The 18,474-nt window shown below is 41.3% G+C and overlaps 1 protein-coding gene across 1 annotated transcript in view; it reads right to left on the reverse strand.

Moving 5' to 3' along the window:
- LOC309544702 (EF-hand calcium-binding domain-containing protein 6-like) overlaps positions 1 to 18,474 on the reverse strand; it is a 164,237-nt gene that overhangs the window by 127,425 nt on the left and 18,338 nt on the right. The window contains exon 3 of the mRNA XM_082243634.1: positions 6,626 to 6,735. Coding sequence (XP_082099760.1) covers positions 6,626 to 6,735 — 110 coding nt within the window. The remainder of the gene's footprint in view (positions 1 to 6,625; positions 6,736 to 18,474) is intronic.

Below are 18,474 nucleotides of genomic sequence, written 5' to 3' on the forward strand. Positions count from 1 at the left end.
CCAAAGGTTTTTGATTAAATAGCGGAATAGAAAATATGATCCCAAAAAAGTGTATGTATATCACACGTACACAACCACACTAGGCCCCAATTACTATTGTTTGTACCCCTAAAAGGCTAGGAGTAGGGGGAGTATGGAACAGGCAGCACCCTCAAACCTTCAGAAGTATGAGATGAACCTCAACAACTTGGAAAGGTGGATCTCTCTCACACGTACCAACACAGACTATCCCCCAATTTAACTGATCCCCAAAGGTTTTTGATTAAATAGCGGAATAGAAAATATGATCCCAAAAAAGTGTATGTATATCACACGTACACAACCACACTAGGCCCCAATTACTATTGTTTGTACCCCTAAAAGGCTAGGAGTAGGGGGAGTATGGAACAGGCAGCACCCTCAAACCTTCAGAAGTATGAGATGAACCCCAACAACTTGGAAAGGTGGATCTCTCTCACACGTACCAACACAGACTATCCCCCAATTTAACTGATCCCCAAAGGTTTTTGATGAAATAGCGGAATAGAAAATATGATCCCAAAAAAGTGTATGTATATCACACGTACACAACCACACTAGGCCCCAATTACTATTGTTTGTACCCCTAAAAGGCTAGGAGTAGGGGGAGTATGGAACAGGCAGCACCCTCAAACCTTCAGAAGTATGAGATGAACCCCAACAACTTGGAAAGGTGGATCTCTCTCACACGTACCAACACAGACTATCCCCCAATTTAACTGATCCCCAAAGGTTTTTGATTAAATAGCGGAATAGAAAATATGATCCCAAAAAAGTGTATGTATATCACACGTACACAACCACACTAGGCCCCAATTACTATTGTTTGTACCCCTAAAAGGCTAGGAGTAGGGGGAGTATGGAACAGGCAGCACCCTCAAACCTTCAGAAGTATGAGATGAACCCCAACAACTTGGAAAGGTGGATCTCTCTCACACGTACCAACACAGACTATCCCCCAATTTAACTGATCCCCAAAGGTTTTTGATTAAATAGCGGAATAGAAAATATGATCCCAAAAAAGTGTATGTATATCACACGTACACAACCACACTAGGCCCCAATTACTATTGTTTGTACCCCTAAAAGGCTAGGAGTAGGGGGAGTATGGAACAGGCAGCACCCTCAAACCTTCAGAAGTATGAGATGAACCCCAACAACTTGGAAAGGTGGATCTCTCTCACACGTACCAACACAGACTATCCCCCAATTTAACTGATCCCCAAAGGTTTTTGATTAAATAGCGGAATAGAAAATATGATCCCAAAAAAGTGTATGTATATCACACGTACACAACCACACTAGGCCCCAATTACTATTGTTTGTACCCCTAAAAGGCTAGGAGTAGGGGGAGTATGGAACAGGCAGCACCCTCAAACCTTCAGAAGTATGAGATGAACCCCAACAACTTGGAAAGGTGGATCTCTCTCACACGTACCAACACAGACTATCCCCCAATTTAACTGATCCCCAAAGGTTTTTGATTAAATAGCGGAATAGAAAATATGATCCCAAAAAAGTGTATGTATATCACACGTACACAACCACACTAGGCCCCAATTACTATTGTTTGTACCCCTAAAAGGCTAGGAGTAGGGGGAGTATGGAACAGGCAGCACCCTCAAACCTTCAGAAGTATGAGATGAACCCCAACAACTTGGAAAGGTGGATCTCTCTCACACGTACCAACACAGACTATCCCCCAATTTAACTGATCCCCAAAGGTTTTTGATTAAATAGCGGAATAGAAAATATGATCCCAAAAAAGTGTATGTATATCACACGTACACAACCACACTAGGCCCCAATTACTATTGTTTGTACCCCTAAAAGGCTAGGAGTAGGGGGAGTATGGAACAGGCAGCACCCTCAAACCTTCAGAAGTATGAGATGAACCCCAACAACTTGGAAAGGTGGATCTCTCTCACACGTACCAACACAGACTATCCCCCAATTTAACTGATCCCCAAAGGTTTTTGATTAAATAGCGGAATAGAAAATATGATCCCAAAAAAGTGTATGTATATCACACGTACACAACCACACTAGGCCCCAATTACTATTGTTTGTACCCCTAAAAGGCTAGGAGTAGGGGGAGTATGGAACAGGCAGCACCCTCAAACCTTCAGAAGTATGAGATGAACCTCAACAACTTGGAAAGGTGGATCTCTCTCACACGTACCAACACAGACTATCCCCCAATTTAACTGATCCCCAAAGGTTTTTGATTAAATAGCGGAATAGAAAATATGATCCCAAAAAAGTGTATGTATATCACACGTACACAACCACACTAGGCCCCAATTACTATTGTTTGTACCCCTAAAAGGCTAGGAGTAGGGGGAGTATGGAACAGGCAGCACCCTCAAACCTTCAGAAGTATGAGATGAACCCCAACAACTTGGAAAGGTGGATCTCTCTCACACGTACCAACACAGACTATCCCCCAATTTAACTGATCCCCAAAGGTTTTTGATTAAATAGCGGAATAGAAAATATGATCCCAAAAAAGTGTATGTATATCACACGTACACAACCACACTAGGCCCCAATTACTATTGTTTGTACCCCTAAAAGGCTAGGAGTAGGGGGAGTATGGAACAGGCAGCACCCTCAAACCTTCAGAAGTATGAGATGAACCCCAACAACTTGGAAAGGTGGATCTCTCTCACACGTACCAACACAGACTATCCCCCAATTTAACTGATCCCCAAAGGTTTTTGATTAAATAGCGGAATAGAAAATATGATCCCAAAAAAGTGTATGTATATCACACGTACACAACCACACTAGGCCCCAATTACTATTGTTTGTACCCCTAAAAGGCTAGGAGTAGGGGGAGTATGGAACAGGCAGCACCCTCAAACCTTCAGAAGTATGAGATGAACCCCAACAACTTGGAAAGGTGGATCTCTCTCACACGTACCAACACAGACTATCCCCCAATTTAACTGATCCCCAAAGGTTTTTGATTAAATAGCGGAATAGAAAATATGATCCCAAAAAAGTGTATGTATATCACACGTACACAACCACACTAGGCCCCAATTACTATTGTTTGTACCCCTAAAAGGCTAGGAGTAGGGGGAGTATGGAACAGGCAGCACCCTCAAACCTTCAGAAGTATGAGATGAACCCCAACAACTTGGAAAGGTGGATCTCTCTCACACGTACCAACACAGACTATCCCCCAATTTAACTGATCCCCAAAGGTTTTTGATGAAATAGCGGAATAGAAAATATGATCCCAAAAAAGTGTATGTATATCACACGTACACAACCACACTAGGCCCCAATTACTATTGTTTGTACCCCTAAAAGGCTAGGAGTAGGGGGAGTATGGAACAGGCAGCACCCTCAAACCTTCAGAAGTATGAGATGAACCCCAACAACTTGGAAAGGTGGATCTCTCTCACACGTACCAACACAGACTATCCCCCAATTTAACTGATCCCCAAAGGTTTTTGATTAAATAGCGGAATAGAAAATATGATCCCAAAAAAGTGTATGTATATCACACGTACACAACCACACTAGGCCCCAATTACTATTGTTTGTACCCCTAAAAGGCTAGGAGTAGGGGGAGTATGGAACAGGCAGCACCCTCAAACCTTCAGAAGTATGAGATGAACCCCAACAACTTGGAAAGGTGGATCTCTCTCACACGTACCAACACAGACTATCCCCCAATTTAACTGATCCCCAAAGGTTTTTGATTAAATAGCGGAATAGAAAATATGATCCCAAAAAAGTGTATGTATATCACACGTACACAACCACACTAGGCCCCAATTACTATTGTTTGTACCCCTAAAAGGCTAGGAGTAGGGGGAGTATGGAACAGGCAGCACCCTCAAACCTTCAGAAGTATGAGATGAACCCCAACAACTTGGAAAGGTGGATCTCTCTCACACGTACCAACACAGACTATCCCCCAATTTAACTGATCCCCAAAGGTTTTTGATTAAATAGCGGAATAGAAAATATGATCCCAAAAAAGTGTATGTATATCACACGTACACAACCACACTAGGCCCCAATTACTATTGTTTGTACCCCTAAAAGGCTAGATGAGGAGTAGGGGGAGTATGGAACAGGCAGCACCCTCAAACCTTCAGTATGAGATTGTGTTCACTGTACCCCACAAAGATTGAGTTCACTGCACCCCACAATGATTGTGTTCACTGCACCCCACAAAGATTGTGTTCACTGCACCTCACAAAGATTGTGTTCACTGTACCCCCCAAAGATTGTGTTCACTGCACCCCACAAAGATTCTGTTCACTGTACCCCACAAAGATTGTGTTCACTGCACCCCAAAAAGATTGTGTTCACTGCACCCCAAAAAGGATGTTGTTCACTGCACCCCAAAAAGGATGTTGTTCACTCCACCCCAAAAAGATTGTGTTCACTGCACCCCACAAAGATTGTGTTCACTGCACCCCAAAAAGATTGTGTTCACTGCACCCCAAAAATGATTTTGTTCACTGCACCCCAAAAAGGATTTTGTTCACTGCACCCCAAAAAGGATGTTGTTCACTCCACCCCAAAAAGATTGTGTTCACTGCACCCCAAAAAGATTGTGTTCACTGCACCCCACAAAGGATTTTGTTCACTGCACCCCAAAAAGATTGTGTTCACTGCACCCCAAAAAGGATGTTGTTCACTGCACCCCAAAAAGGATTTTGTTCACTGCACCCCAAAAAGATTGTGTTCACTGCACCCCACAAAGGATTTTGTTCACTGCACCCCACAAAGATTGTGTTCACTGCACACCAAAAAGGATTGTGTTCACTGCACCCCAAAAAGATTTTGTTCACTGCACCCCAAAAAGATTGTGTTCACTGCAGCCCAAAAAGATTGTGTTCACTGCAGCCCAAAAAGATTGTGTTCACTGCAGCCCAAAAAGATTGTGTTCACTGCAGCCCAAAAAGATTGTGTTCACTGCAGCTCACACACAGAAAAATGGATGTGGATCACTGACACCTGCCTATCTCCAATCCCACACCACACAGCAATATCGATTGTAGTTTGTAGAACACAGTTTCCCTAAAATTCAGCAGACTCTGTCCCTAACAGGATTGAGAAGAGATCGTAGATCAGGATTGAGTGCAGACCCCACCCCCCACACAGCAATATCGATTGTAGTTTGTAGAAGACACTGACCCTATATAATTCAGCAGACTCTATCCCTAAAATGCCTACAACTCGCCCTGCCTAAACACTCCGACCTGTCCCTCAATTCTATCCGGACACAAATGGTTTTTTCCTGCCTATCTTTCCCTAATCAGCAGCCAGCACGTTGATGTGTGCTCTGTCCCTGAATCTAAGCAGCATAATGACGCCGCTGCGGCTGCCTCGAACTTATAAAGACTTGGTCACATGCTTCAGACGGCCAATCACAGCTACTGAGACATTTGCAGGCATGGCTGGGATGGCTTAAGGCACACCAGTTAAACGATTGTTGATTGGCTGTTGAAAGCCCGCCATGAAAAGAGCGCCAAAGCATGCAAAACCCGGAAATAAAACGACCGAACACGGATTTTTACCCGAACATACAGTAAAGTGTCCGTGTCCGTGTTCGGGTACAAAAAATCCAATTATTCGGTACGAACACGAATAATACAGTCCGTGTTCGCTCAACACTACTCCTGACCATTGTGCACGTCTGATCTGCAACTACAGGAAACGTTTGGTTGAAGTTATTGCTGCCAAAGGAGGTTCAACCAGTTATTAAATCCAAGGGCTCACATACTTTTTCCACCTGCACTGTGAATGTTTACATGGTGTGTTCAATAAAAACATGGCAACATTTCATTCTTTGTGTGTTATTAGTTTAAGCAGACTGTGATTGTCTATTGTTGTGACTTAGATGATGATCAGATAACATTTTATGACCAATTTGTGCAGAAATCCATATCATTCCAAAGGGTTCACATACTTTTCTTGCAGCTGTATATATGCAATAACATCCTCAACTTCAAATGTTTTTGCAATGAAAAGTGTGAAAATGGAATAGGGTGCGTTCTGCGTTCCATTCCAATGCTCTCCTTTCAAAAATGTCTGTGTTCTGTCGTTCTATGTGTGCAGGAAAAGAATATCCCTAAAGGGGAGAAAAAATTTAGATGCTATGATGGCTGACTGACTTTTTAAAGGTTCATGCTCCAGGCCTGTAATTCTGATCCATGCTTGTTCCAGATCAGTGCCTTTTAAATTGTTAGTAGCAACTGTACATTATTGATGAATATTTATTAATTTATTAATAAAGTTTATGGCATTATTTAGATTTTGTTTTTTTCTCCTATTCTTTTTGTCTTTTTGTGTGTAGAGCTAGCTCCATCGCTTCCATGTATCTAAACCACAGCTGTCATATCCACAGCAAGCTAAGAGTATGGCGTAAGACGAACTATCTTGCAAGAAGAAAAATATAGACTATAAAGGAAGAAGCAGCCATCCCGATGTGCCATACAGCCTAGCAGAGATAACTTTTGGTTATGCACCGAATATTAAAAAGAAACCTTTGTCAATCACAGACATAACTGTACACATTCCTTAACACCAAAGTGACAGTTATCATATGTCAGTAAATAGACAGTCATATTTGTACCTCATCCACTTCAAGTCTTAGCTGGGTTCCAGGTCGGGACACAAGGCTGGACCTACTGCTGGCGGTACTCACTCTGCTCTCAGCACGACTAGCAATGTCTGCCCTCTGACCTGCAGGTGAACATGGAAGGGAAACATTTATTGGTTTTCACGCATATGAGTTATTATTACTTTTTTGCTACTGCTTATGATATCATGTTATTTAGCTTTCTCCAGTGCCAACCACAGATCTTGATTTTTGTTCAACTTTTTACATGTCATTATCCGGTCACACATGAAGTGTATATTATCACGAGAAGAGTATAACAAATGCACGTTATGTATGTATTAATACATGTATGTCCCAAATGCATAGGCAGGACTTAAAGGGTAAAAATAGGCAAATTAAAAAAAAATATCATAGCATATACAAATGCCCCACAAGGCATGCTGTAATTTAAAGTGTCTTTAAACTCAGACTATGATTAACTCTCATTACAGTTTCATACTCACAAAGCTACTAAAGCATGTGTTTTGTGTAGAGTAAAATATACCCGGTTGAACCTGCCTTCAGCTGTTCCTCCCATCTTCTCTGTGTCCCCACTGCAGGTTGAGACTGTGTAGACCAACTAGTGTCCTCTATGGAGCATGCTCAATTTCAGTTCCCCACTAAGCTCTTTTCTTTTTCTTAGCCCATGTGACTATAGAGTCACACATGTGGGCGTATACACAGACTTGTATAAAGTACTCGAAATTTCTACTTGAGTAAAAGTACAAGTGCTCGATCAAAAAATTACTTGAGTAGAAGTGGAAGTGCTCGCAGAAAAAGTTACTTAAGTAGAAGTACTAAAGTATTCAACATTTTTTTTACTTAAGTATTGCAAGTCGTTTTTTCAAAAAATTTGCTACTTAAGTACTAAAAGTAAAAAGTACCAGTAGTTTTGAAAAAAAATTTCTACTCAAGTACTGAAAGTAGAAGTACAAGTACTGTGTTATGTAGTTATTAAAGAAAGAAGTCAAAAGTATGAACATCATATTGGTTTTTATTATTTCAAATGATTTATTCAAATGATTAACCTGTGTTTGTTAGTAGTTTCTTGATGCACTTTAAGCGCTGTAGCACCATTTATTTGTTTGTTTCATATTTTCTTTTTATTGGAAAGATTTGGTATAGCAGCTTTTATTATACACAGCCTTTATTTTCGTATGCGCTGATTTACAAATGACATTATACACATTTTTTTGAGCTTTATGCAACCTGCCATCTACTGTTCTGGCAGTGGTAATTTTTTTAAAAGTAACGAGTAACTATGCAGCACAAAAAAAAAATACTTGAGTAGAAGTATCGAAACCATCGAAAAAATGTAGTGAAGTAAAAGTAGAAGTAGGAGAAAAAAATTCTACTCTAGGAAAGTACAGATACCGCATTTCGGTACTTAAGTACAGTACTTAAGTAGTTCTACTTCGTTACTATACATCTCTGCGTATACAGAGTGGTAAATGACTATCCCCTCCCTCCCTCCTCCTCCATGTCCTGCTATGGCTAAACAATATGGGACCGAGGAACAAATTGGCCTAAACGGATGAAAAATTTAGATTTTTCTAAATCAGGCCTGGCCAGACACAGACTCATATTGTAAAGGGAATACATCAGTAGAGTCACTGAAGACCCCCCGAAGATCTTTCTCTGCAGGTACCAAAGAAAAGGGAAACGCTCTTGCAATATGGCAATTTGGTTGGTGTACACAGTTAGTGTACAGAATTTCCCCAGAAATGTAATTTCCTACTTGTGTGATTATGTTATTGATTTTCCCAGAAGTCTACACTAAGATAGTCAGATTTTAGACATCCTCTGCAAAAGAAATGTAATTTTTGGTGAGATACTCCCTAAGGGTTAATCACTAAAGGGATGCAGACCTTGCAACTTTTCTCATCAGAACCATGAAAGTACATCAGCTGATTGATTGGAATTAGCTATTATTAAAATTCAGAATCTGCAACGATGTTTGTTAAAATCCCTACATTGTACATAGATCACCTAGAGGGGAATGTTTTTTTCCTCAAATGTGAGTTTAGGCTTGGTTCACACTATATGTGAGAGTGGGACTGCATGGAATCGCACATTTTCCTGCACCCGTATCAAAAACTTGTTAGCAGAGACACGGGGGGGGGGGGCATTAATTCCTAATAGCACCCCACGCAGTGGAAACTGCAGCATGGTTTTCAGTGCTGGTAAATGCATATCATAATGCGGTTGCCCTGCGATTTTGTAAAAGGTACAGAGACCTTTTCCCTGTTTTTTAGGGAAATGAATAGACTTCTGTGCTCGTGCAACCATGGCCACTGGGAAACTGGCAAAGTGTGAACCTACTCTTTAACATTACCATAAAACTAAACTAACATGTGCGACTATGAGGAAGGCTTAGGCCAAAATGCGTTAGCATTTCCAAGATGTTGTAACTGCTTCAGTGCAAAATAAAATTTCATAAGAAGGAGCGTGTGAGACAAAAACAGGAGCATTTAATTAAATCCCATGAATAAAAAGAGCTTTTTACATGCATTTATATTTGCAGTTTATGGGTGGGAAAAAAAAAAAGGTCTTTCACCCCCCACCCCCAAGCTGCTACTGTCGGGTACCATGTGAATATCCTCTATTTGGGACTTGCAAAGGCAACCAAAAATCAACATTATATAAAATAATACATGTTTATTAACATTCCTTTTAAACATCATCCTAATGAAAAGGGGGGGGGGGGCTAAGGATACTGACTAGACAGCTTGTTAAATATCATCCCAAGTATTGTTGCTTTATAATCTTTGCTGTATTGCTCCCATCCTTTCCCATAATACACAGGGCAATTAAATCTCTCTACACTGATAAAAGGCTTGTTATACTAGCTTTGCCCTCTGAAAAGTGATTTGCTCTCTAAAAAGTTACTTCCCAGTAAGTCATTCACAAGCAAGGACCACAAATTCCCAACAAAGACTAGTATATAAAGTATATGTAGTGCTATCTCAAAGGACTGCGCTTCGTGTCTCCAAGGGTCCCAGTGATGTATGCCCCATGGGCAATCTTGTCCTCCATAAGGTTTTTCAAAAAGAGTCATTGTGAATGACTTACTGCCAGGGAGACCGGATGGGACAGTGACAAGTTGGAGAGCAATGGGTTGTTATTCCTTTTGTGGCATAATATCTCTGATGAAGAAGCTTTATATAGAGTTCAATACGTGTTGGATTTCCCACTCCATTCAAACAAGATAAAACTCTGTTGTTATACAGGAAAGAATGGTTTTGGGAGTACCACCCAGCAAACACTCATAAACATGTATGATTTTATATAATGTTGATATTTTTATTTTTTTTCTGGTGCCTTTTAAAGTCCCAATAGAGGATGGTATAGCTATAGCAATGGGATGATGGCAACCTCTGCCCCTGTCTGAGTGAACTTCATTTTGTGATACAGTCGGATATTATTGCCCACCAAACACAACCCGTTCAAGTGAATTGGGTCACACAGCAACCAACCTGCAACTGTGCCTTGGCGGTGTGGGTTTTAGGGATTAAAAAAGCAAGTGAGGAGGTAATATAATGCTTTATCACCGCCTGTCAAATGCCCTTAACTACTTAAGCCCCGGAGGATTTGGCTGCCCAAAGACCAGGCCCTATTTTGCGATTCGGCACTGCGTGACTTTAACGGACAATTGCACGGTCGTGCAATGCTATACCCAAATGAAGTTGACGTCCTTTTTTTTCTCACAAACAGAGCTTTCTTTTGGTGGTATTTGATCACCTGTGCGATTTTTTGATAATGCGCTATAAACAAAAAAAGTGCGAAAATTTGGAAAAAGTAACAATATTTTTCACATTTTTTCATTTGAAATTCACCAAAAAAAAATGTAAAAAGCAAAATTTTTTAAAATTTTAGGCCAATTTGTTTTCTGCTACATATGTTTGGTAAAAAAAATCACAATAAGCATATTTTGATTGGTTTGCGCAAAAGTTATTGCGTTTACTAACTAAGGGAAAGATTTTTGTCATTTTTATTGTTCTTTTTTTTAACGAGTAATGGCGGCGATCTGCAATTTTTTTTGCGGGACTGCGACATTGCGGTGGACAGATCAGACACTTGACTGACATTTTTGACACTTTTGGGGGTACCAGTGACATTACTACAGTAATCAGTGCTATACATATGCACTGTTACTGTAAAAATGACACTGGGTGGGAAGGGGTTAACTTTATTAGTAATCAAGGGGTTAAGTGTGTCCCTAGGGGCGTGCTTCTAACTGTAAAGGGGCGTGGCTAGTGATGTAACCACAGAGACATACGATCCTACATAGCAGGATCGTAGGATCTCTGTAGTAAGATCAGGGAGAATGACAGGCAGCTTTGTTTACATCAGCCGCCTGCCTTTCTCCCTCTGCACCGGGAGATCGCGAGTGACCGTCGGACCCGATGTCACACGCGCGGACATGTCAGGGAATGAGCGGGGGGCGCCTAGAGGCTCTCAGGCGAGCGACGTAGTACTGCATCACTTTGCCTGTACGGGGCTGACTGCCGCAGTAAATATACTGTGGGCGGTCGTTAAGTGGTTAAAAGCAATCTACCGTGGATCACTTTTTAGAGGGCAAAACTAGTATAAACAAGCCTTTAACCAGTGTAGAGAGACCTAATTGCCCTGGAGAAGTATTATGTAAGAGGATAGAAGCAATACGGCAAAGATTATAAAGCAATGATACCGGGAATAGTAATTTACAAGCTGTCCAGTCAGTATCCTTAGACCCCCCCGCACACACATTGATGCATTGTATTTTGCACAGAGCGTACCATACACCAGAGTCGTATAATATTGGCCTTCACTCTGACTTATGCAGCAGCAAATGTACCCACCCTAGGGAAACTTGATACACCTCCTGTGGCAGTATCTGAAACTCCAAACAATGCTATGAGTACCTACTGGATGATGGGACAGATTTCACTGTTTAAAATATAGGACTGTTGGTTTATGCTGAATTGATTGTACTTAAATTAGATGGATATGGGTGCCTCAAACCCAAGGGTGGGGACTTTATGGGCAAGAGTAAGTCGAGAAGTAATGTTGAAAATAAAACAATTTATTCAATAGCAAAATACATATTTATAATGGGATAAGCCCATAAAAATAGATAGTGGTGTATGGGTAAAGGCCCATAATGTGAAGTCAGAGAAAGTATGGAAAAAATTGTGACTTAAGTACGGTGATGTAGATCAATGTTTTTGCTATTTCTATTTTCCGAGTGTGGATAAACAGAATAGAATCCAGAGCAAAAAGCAAGGGATCCTGGATATGATCCTAGTAAGTCCTACGCGTTTCGGCCCAAAGAGGGCCTTTCTCAAGGATAGATCACCAATTTTAGTATAATTAATATGTGTTCAGTTTTAAAGGGATGAGGTGGCAACCCTAGTAGCAGTTAAGTGGATTTGTAGCTTCATCCTGCATGGCAATATATAGGTGCACTCTAACCTATTAAGCTGATCAGAGTTCTCTTCCCTGGGTTCTCAAAAGCCCCCCCCCCCCCTGCAGTAGACATGCAGTAGAGGGCCTGCATGTGATGCGTTTCAGAGAGTCACTGCTACTAGGCCTCACCATATGCTATGTGCTAAGGGCCTAGCAGTGGTGGCCTGTCTATTAGGGGCGCAGGGGCTGCCCCCCCCCCCTATCCATGCATCCGGCCCCCTAATCTACATGCAGGGTGCTAGATCCATGGATTCCAATGGGGTTTTTTTTTTTTTTTTTTTAAGCACCTGATTAGAGCCAGAGGCTCTAATAGCCTTCAAAAAAAGGGTGGGCTCGGGGCACAGAGCCCACCCAGTTGTGTGACAATAGCGAATGAATATTCGCTATTGTCACACGGATCCTCCTCCTGGCCAATCAGGAAGCGGGTCCTGAGACTCGTTTCCCGCCACCCCGAAAGGAGAAGCCGTACCATTGGCCAAGGAGGAGTAGGAGGGAGGAAACTGAGGAGAAGCCGCCGCCGCTGCTGCCTGCCTACCCTCCACGTGTTCAGGTTGAGTGAGCCAGCGACTGGGGGGGGGTATGGTGTGGTCTGTCTGCTGCCCCCCCCCTCCCCAGCCCATGGAGCACCAGCCACCACTGGGGCCTAAAAAAAGACTTGTCTTCAATAAAACATGTCTGTAGAAGCTCGACTGGAGAGGTGGGTGACCTCTGGCTGGATCTCCAGGTGTGTAAGTACTTCTTGAGGGTGAGACGCCATAAATTGCTGCAAAGGATTGTGACTTCTCACAGAGGGTCTCAGATGGAATGGGTGTCCCCACTTTCTTCAGCATTTTTTTTTGGCTGCTATTACAGAGCCTAAGACTGTTGAAACAAAGATTTTTCAGGAAGCTGTCCTCCAGGATTTTTGTAAGTGCCTTTGGGTATTTTGAACACTAAACCCTCCTCCTGTATTTATTCAAGATCTGCAAAAAGACACCTCTAGACTGAGCCTGAATTTGTCATTGTATTTCTGGGACTTTAAACTGGGCGGGCAGCCTTTGAACAGGTAAATGGGACCCAAAACTTTTTCAGAGGCCCCTCCAGGGCTTATCACTACACGAGTACCCAGAAGTATATGTTTTGAACAGTAATGTGTGACAGGGTAATATTTACAATACTATAAATATATACCGTACTTCATTTAAAATAAAAACTGGAATAAATGAATTGCAATATGGCAAATATTGTCTCTAAAGTTTCATGGAAATATTTCACTAACTAATTTGAGTTATTTTTCCCACAAGAAATTAGAACGTCCAGTTTAATGTTTTTGACAAGACAGAGTCCCTCTTCTGGTTAGATTTCGAATCACTTCCTCTCCTGGAGGTAAGTGGTTACTAGGACAGGAAACAATAAAAATCTGCCAAATTTTGACAGTACTTGACCTGAGACAAATTCTTCCCAATCTGTCCAAAATGGAAACAAAATGGCAGACCACTTATATGTGGAGGTTTTTTTCGAAGGCTAATAATCGGGTTGCAGCTGCATTGAGCACCTAATGCCACTTCAGATGTTTTGATATTTGTTTTTTTTTAATTCTAGAGAATTTTCCTCCAATTAAATTTAAAACAATTTCTTTTTTAAAATTTTCTCTGATCAGGTATTGTTAATATATGTATTATTATTAGTAGTAGTATTACATTTTGCAAGCATATTAACCACTTAAGCCCCAGAAGATTTTACCCCCTTCCTGACCAGGGGGTATTTTGCGATTCGGCACTGCGTGACTTTAACGGACAATTGCGCGGTCGTGCGACACTGTACCCAAACAATTTTTTTCCCACAAACAGGGCTTTCTTTTGGTGGTATTTGATCACCTGTGCGATTTTTTGATCATGCGCTATAAACAAAAAAAGAGCGACAATTTTGCAAAAATAACAATATTTTTCACATTTTTTTATATGAAATTCCCCCCAAAAAAATGTAAAAATCAAAATTTTTTTTAATTTTTGGTCAATTTGTTTTCTGCTACCTATGTTTGGTAAAAAAAAAATCACAATAAGCGTACTTTGATTGGTTTGTGCAAAAGTTATTGCGTTTACTAAGGGAAAGATTTTTGTCATTTTTGTTGTTTTTTTTTTTTTAACACGGCGATCTGCGATTTTTTTGCGGTACTGCGACATTGTGGCGGACAGATCGGACCCTTGACTGACATTTTTGACACTTTTGGGGGTACCAGTGACATTACTACAGTAATCAGTGCTATACATATGCACTGTTACTGTAAAAATGACACTGGGAGGGAAGGGGTTAACTTTATTGGAGAGGGAGGGGTTAAGTGTGTCCCTAGGGGCGTGTTTCTAACTGTCATTGGATGTGGTGTAATAGCACAGATCAACGGTCCTACATAGCAGGACTGAGTGATCTGTGTTTTTACACAGGGGAGAATGACAAGCGGCTTTGTTTACACTAGCCGTCTGCCTTTCTCCCTCTCTGCCCGACGATCGCGAGTGACCGGCGGACATCGGGTCCGCCGGTCACACGCGACGGCTTCGTCGGGTATGAGCGGGGGGCGGGAGCACGCCTCCGGCGGCGCACGCTCGCCCCCTATTCGCTCCCAGGCTAGTGACGTACCGGTACCTCACTTTGCTTGGGAGGGGCTGACCGCTGCCGTATATAGTCGGGCGGCGGTCGGCAAGTGGTTAACATATATGTATGAGAACGGCAGTAGCATTTTCAGACGGAGATTAGCAATGACAGCCTCCATGTTTCTCTTTGCCAGAATTACTTGAAGTAGTGACAACCAGTTTGAGATTTCTCATGAATTGATTTTTGCATACAAAACACAGCTGAATATATTATTTTAACAAATTGATCTAAACCTTTAAAAACAAGAAAACAGCACACATAAAAAAGGAAAATACAGCATGCAGTAGTAAATTAACTTTCAGATTCTATTTATATGGATTTTAAAGCGTTGGTAGAATTTGAGATGAAACAGTATACACTGCTAGGTGATATGTCTTTTCACAGCCCTATACTCTTCAGCTTTTTAATGATACGTTACGATGCACATAATGTTACAGCGGGTAACATGTAATTATCTGGTACCTGAAAATGTGCATAGTGTAATATATAACATATTATTAGTGTCTAGATTGTGCAATACAGGGTAGTAAATTCCCACTCTCAGTTCTAGCATGTCGGTAGTACTGTTAAATTACACTACAGTACTTAATTCAGTTGCACAGTGTATGCTTATTCTGCACAAAACTTATCATATCCCCCAAACACTGCTCCAGTGGCACTATAGAGAGACTCATAATGGGCCTAGATGTATCGGTGGTACTGCTGATCTGATACACCTGCTGTGGTGGTGCCCCAAACTGCAAAGGTACTGATGAAATATTATACACATTATAACTTTTAAATCCATGTATATTGCTTTTGGGTACATTTTAAATATACAGTGTGTTCTGCATCAACAGGAAAATGATTGCCCAAAAGTGGCTATACTGGTACCCAACGATCATGGAGAGGTTGAAAACTCAAGTTAATTTTACCCTTTCCAGGAAATAGTGTTTTTTAGCATAAGGGCTGCCCTCCAGAGGCTTGGAAACCTTGGAACCCATGGTTATCTGTTTCTGGTCTAGCGCCTATCTCAAACAATAACACAATACTAAACATAAGCCAAACACCCCCCTGATCGGGAGTTCTACTGCTTTAACCCGAATGGTGAACCCTATTGAAGTCTATGGGATCTGAACAGGAAAAATCATTAATCATCATTTTGAAAGCTTATTTGCAAGTAATTGGCCATAAAAGGGGCATGAAGGTCCAGGTACTATGCCCTGGGGGACATGTATCAATGCAAAACAATGTTTTTTAAAACAATAGTTTTTTTCAGGAGCAGTGATTTTAATGATGCTTAACCACTTTAGCCCCGGAGGATTTGGCTGCTTAATGACCAGGCCCTATTTTGCGATTCGGCACTGCGTTACTTTAACGGACAATTGCGTGTTCGTATGATGCTGTACCCCAAAAAAATGTCCTTTTTTCCCCACCAATAGAGCTTTCTTTTGGTGGTATTTGATCACCTGTGCCATATTTATTTTTTGCGCTATAGACAAAAAAAGAGCGTCAATTTTGAAAAAAAAAAACAATATTTTTCACATTCTGCTATATAACATTACCAAAAAAAAAATGTAAAAATCAACTTAAATTAACATTTTAGGCCAATTTGTTTTCTGCTGCATATTTTTTTTTAAAAAAAACGCAATAAGCATATTTTGATTGGTTTGCGCAAAAGTTATTGCGTCTATTAACTACAGGAAAGATTTATGTAATTTTTATTGTTTTATTTTTTTACTAGTAATGGCGGCGATCTGCGATTTTTTGCGGGACTGCGACATTGCGGCGGACAGATCGGACCCCTTACTGACATTTTTTTACACTTTTGAGGGGACCAGTGACATTACTACAGTAATCAGTGCTATAAATATGCACTGTTACTGTAATAATGCCATTGGCAGGGAAGGGGTTAATACTATTATTGATCAAGGGGTTAAATGTAAGCCTAGGGGAGTGATTCTAACTGTAGAGGGGCGTGGCTTATGAGATAATCACAGAGACATGTGATCCTATATAGCAGTATCACATAGCCTCTGTGATCACTTCAGGTAGAAGGACAGACGGCTGTGTTTACATCAGCCGTCTGTCCTTCTCTGTCAGCGGGGGGAGATTGCGAGTGGCCGGCGGCCCACCTGACGAGCGGGGACAGGAGAGCACCGGCGGCGGCGCACACTCGCCCCCTAGAGTCTCCTGAGCATGAGACGTAGTACTATATTGGTTTGCCCAGGAGCGGCTGACTGCCGCAGTAAATCTGTGGTGGGCTGTTGTCAAGTGGCTAAAGTGCAACAATAAAAATGAAAAATTCCTTTAAACATAGGGCCAGGGGGGGGGGGGGTCTCCTTAGTCTGCCTGTAAAGTGGCCATCTGTAGCATGCATAGAACATGCTGCAGCAAAAATTTACATTTCTGAAGAAAAAATATCAAGTCAAATCACATTTAAATTGACTCGGCTATTGAAAAAAAATAAAGAAAAAAACAGCATGGCCCCCCCAGTCTATACCACACCAGAACTAAAAAAAAAAAAGTGGCGTGGGATCCCCCCCTAAATTCATATGAGACCCTTATCCAAGCATGCAGCCTGGGAGGTAAGGAAAGCTTGCTCGCTTGTCCCCCCCCCTCCCCTCCCTGATTAAAGAGATTAAACAGTGCCTACACTTATTTTGCATGGCAGTTAAGACGGGTAAAATATTCCTACATTAATGGATTCAGATTACTCAGGTCACATCTACGCTGCTGCTGCTACTTCAATTCGCCCACGTTTTGCATTACCATACTTGACTTATGTCCCCAAAACACAAGGCAAATGGTTGTTTTTATAAGCTGGTTGCCTTGGTAATTTTGCTTATTTTTCTACAATACAAACTGATTAAATCAGCCAACAACAAAACTCCCCTTTTTTTCTTTTACAATACCTTGTTTTATTCATAGAGCATGCTTCTTGATATATTGACATTAGCATTATGCAAACATTATCTATGTATCCACTAGAGGGAGTCATGGACAACAATCAACATTGCTAGACAGGAGCTGCCTGGCTGTTATACAATCTTACCTGCTACAAAACCTGGAACATACCCCTGTTTTTGGCACTTTTTTTATATATATACATATACAGTGTATATCTTAGGACTAAAAGAATATTTAAAAAAATATATTGTATTCTTCCTATGAGCCAGCAAGTAAAGTTTTAGGCTCCATTTCACATTCTGCTTTGTATTCCGCTAAAAAGCCTGATGTTTATAGAAACCAATAACTCAAGCAGAAGCTTACAAACATAGTACCTAAGGAAGAGTAAGGAGTAATTAATTGCAGCAACTCCACCCTTATGGCTTGTTTAGACTTGCGGTTGGAGGGTTGGAAAACATGCTGTCCAACCATGTTTCTAGCACTCCCCCCCCCCCCCCCCCCCCCAACTGCAAGGGAAGCAGGCCACAGTGTTCACATGCCTTGGAAAAAATTATCCCCCTCTTCGTGCTTCGTGGGCAGTACTGATGCTGAACGAGACCAATTCAAAAGAATGTGGCAGCATCGCAACTGCCCTGCAACCAGATGCAATCTACCTAATGGTCCAAGCTAGAGCAATGTAACTATGTAAAAATTGGCATACCTAAACTTCAGCTTTATACTACAACTGAGCTATATAATAATAAAATATGATGGCTGGGCCTGAACAGACCAACCTTCATTCTATTTTGTGTCACCCTTATGCTGTAGCATCAGCTACACACTCCTGCCCTGTACAATAGTTAATTCTGTCCATATCT

This window comes from Pelophylax lessonae (genome assembly GCF_965119305.1).
Source record: "Pelophylax lessonae genome assembly, chromosome: 1".
NCBI classification, from domain to species: domain Eukaryota; kingdom Metazoa; phylum Chordata; class Amphibia; order Anura; family Ranidae; genus Pelophylax; species Pelophylax lessonae.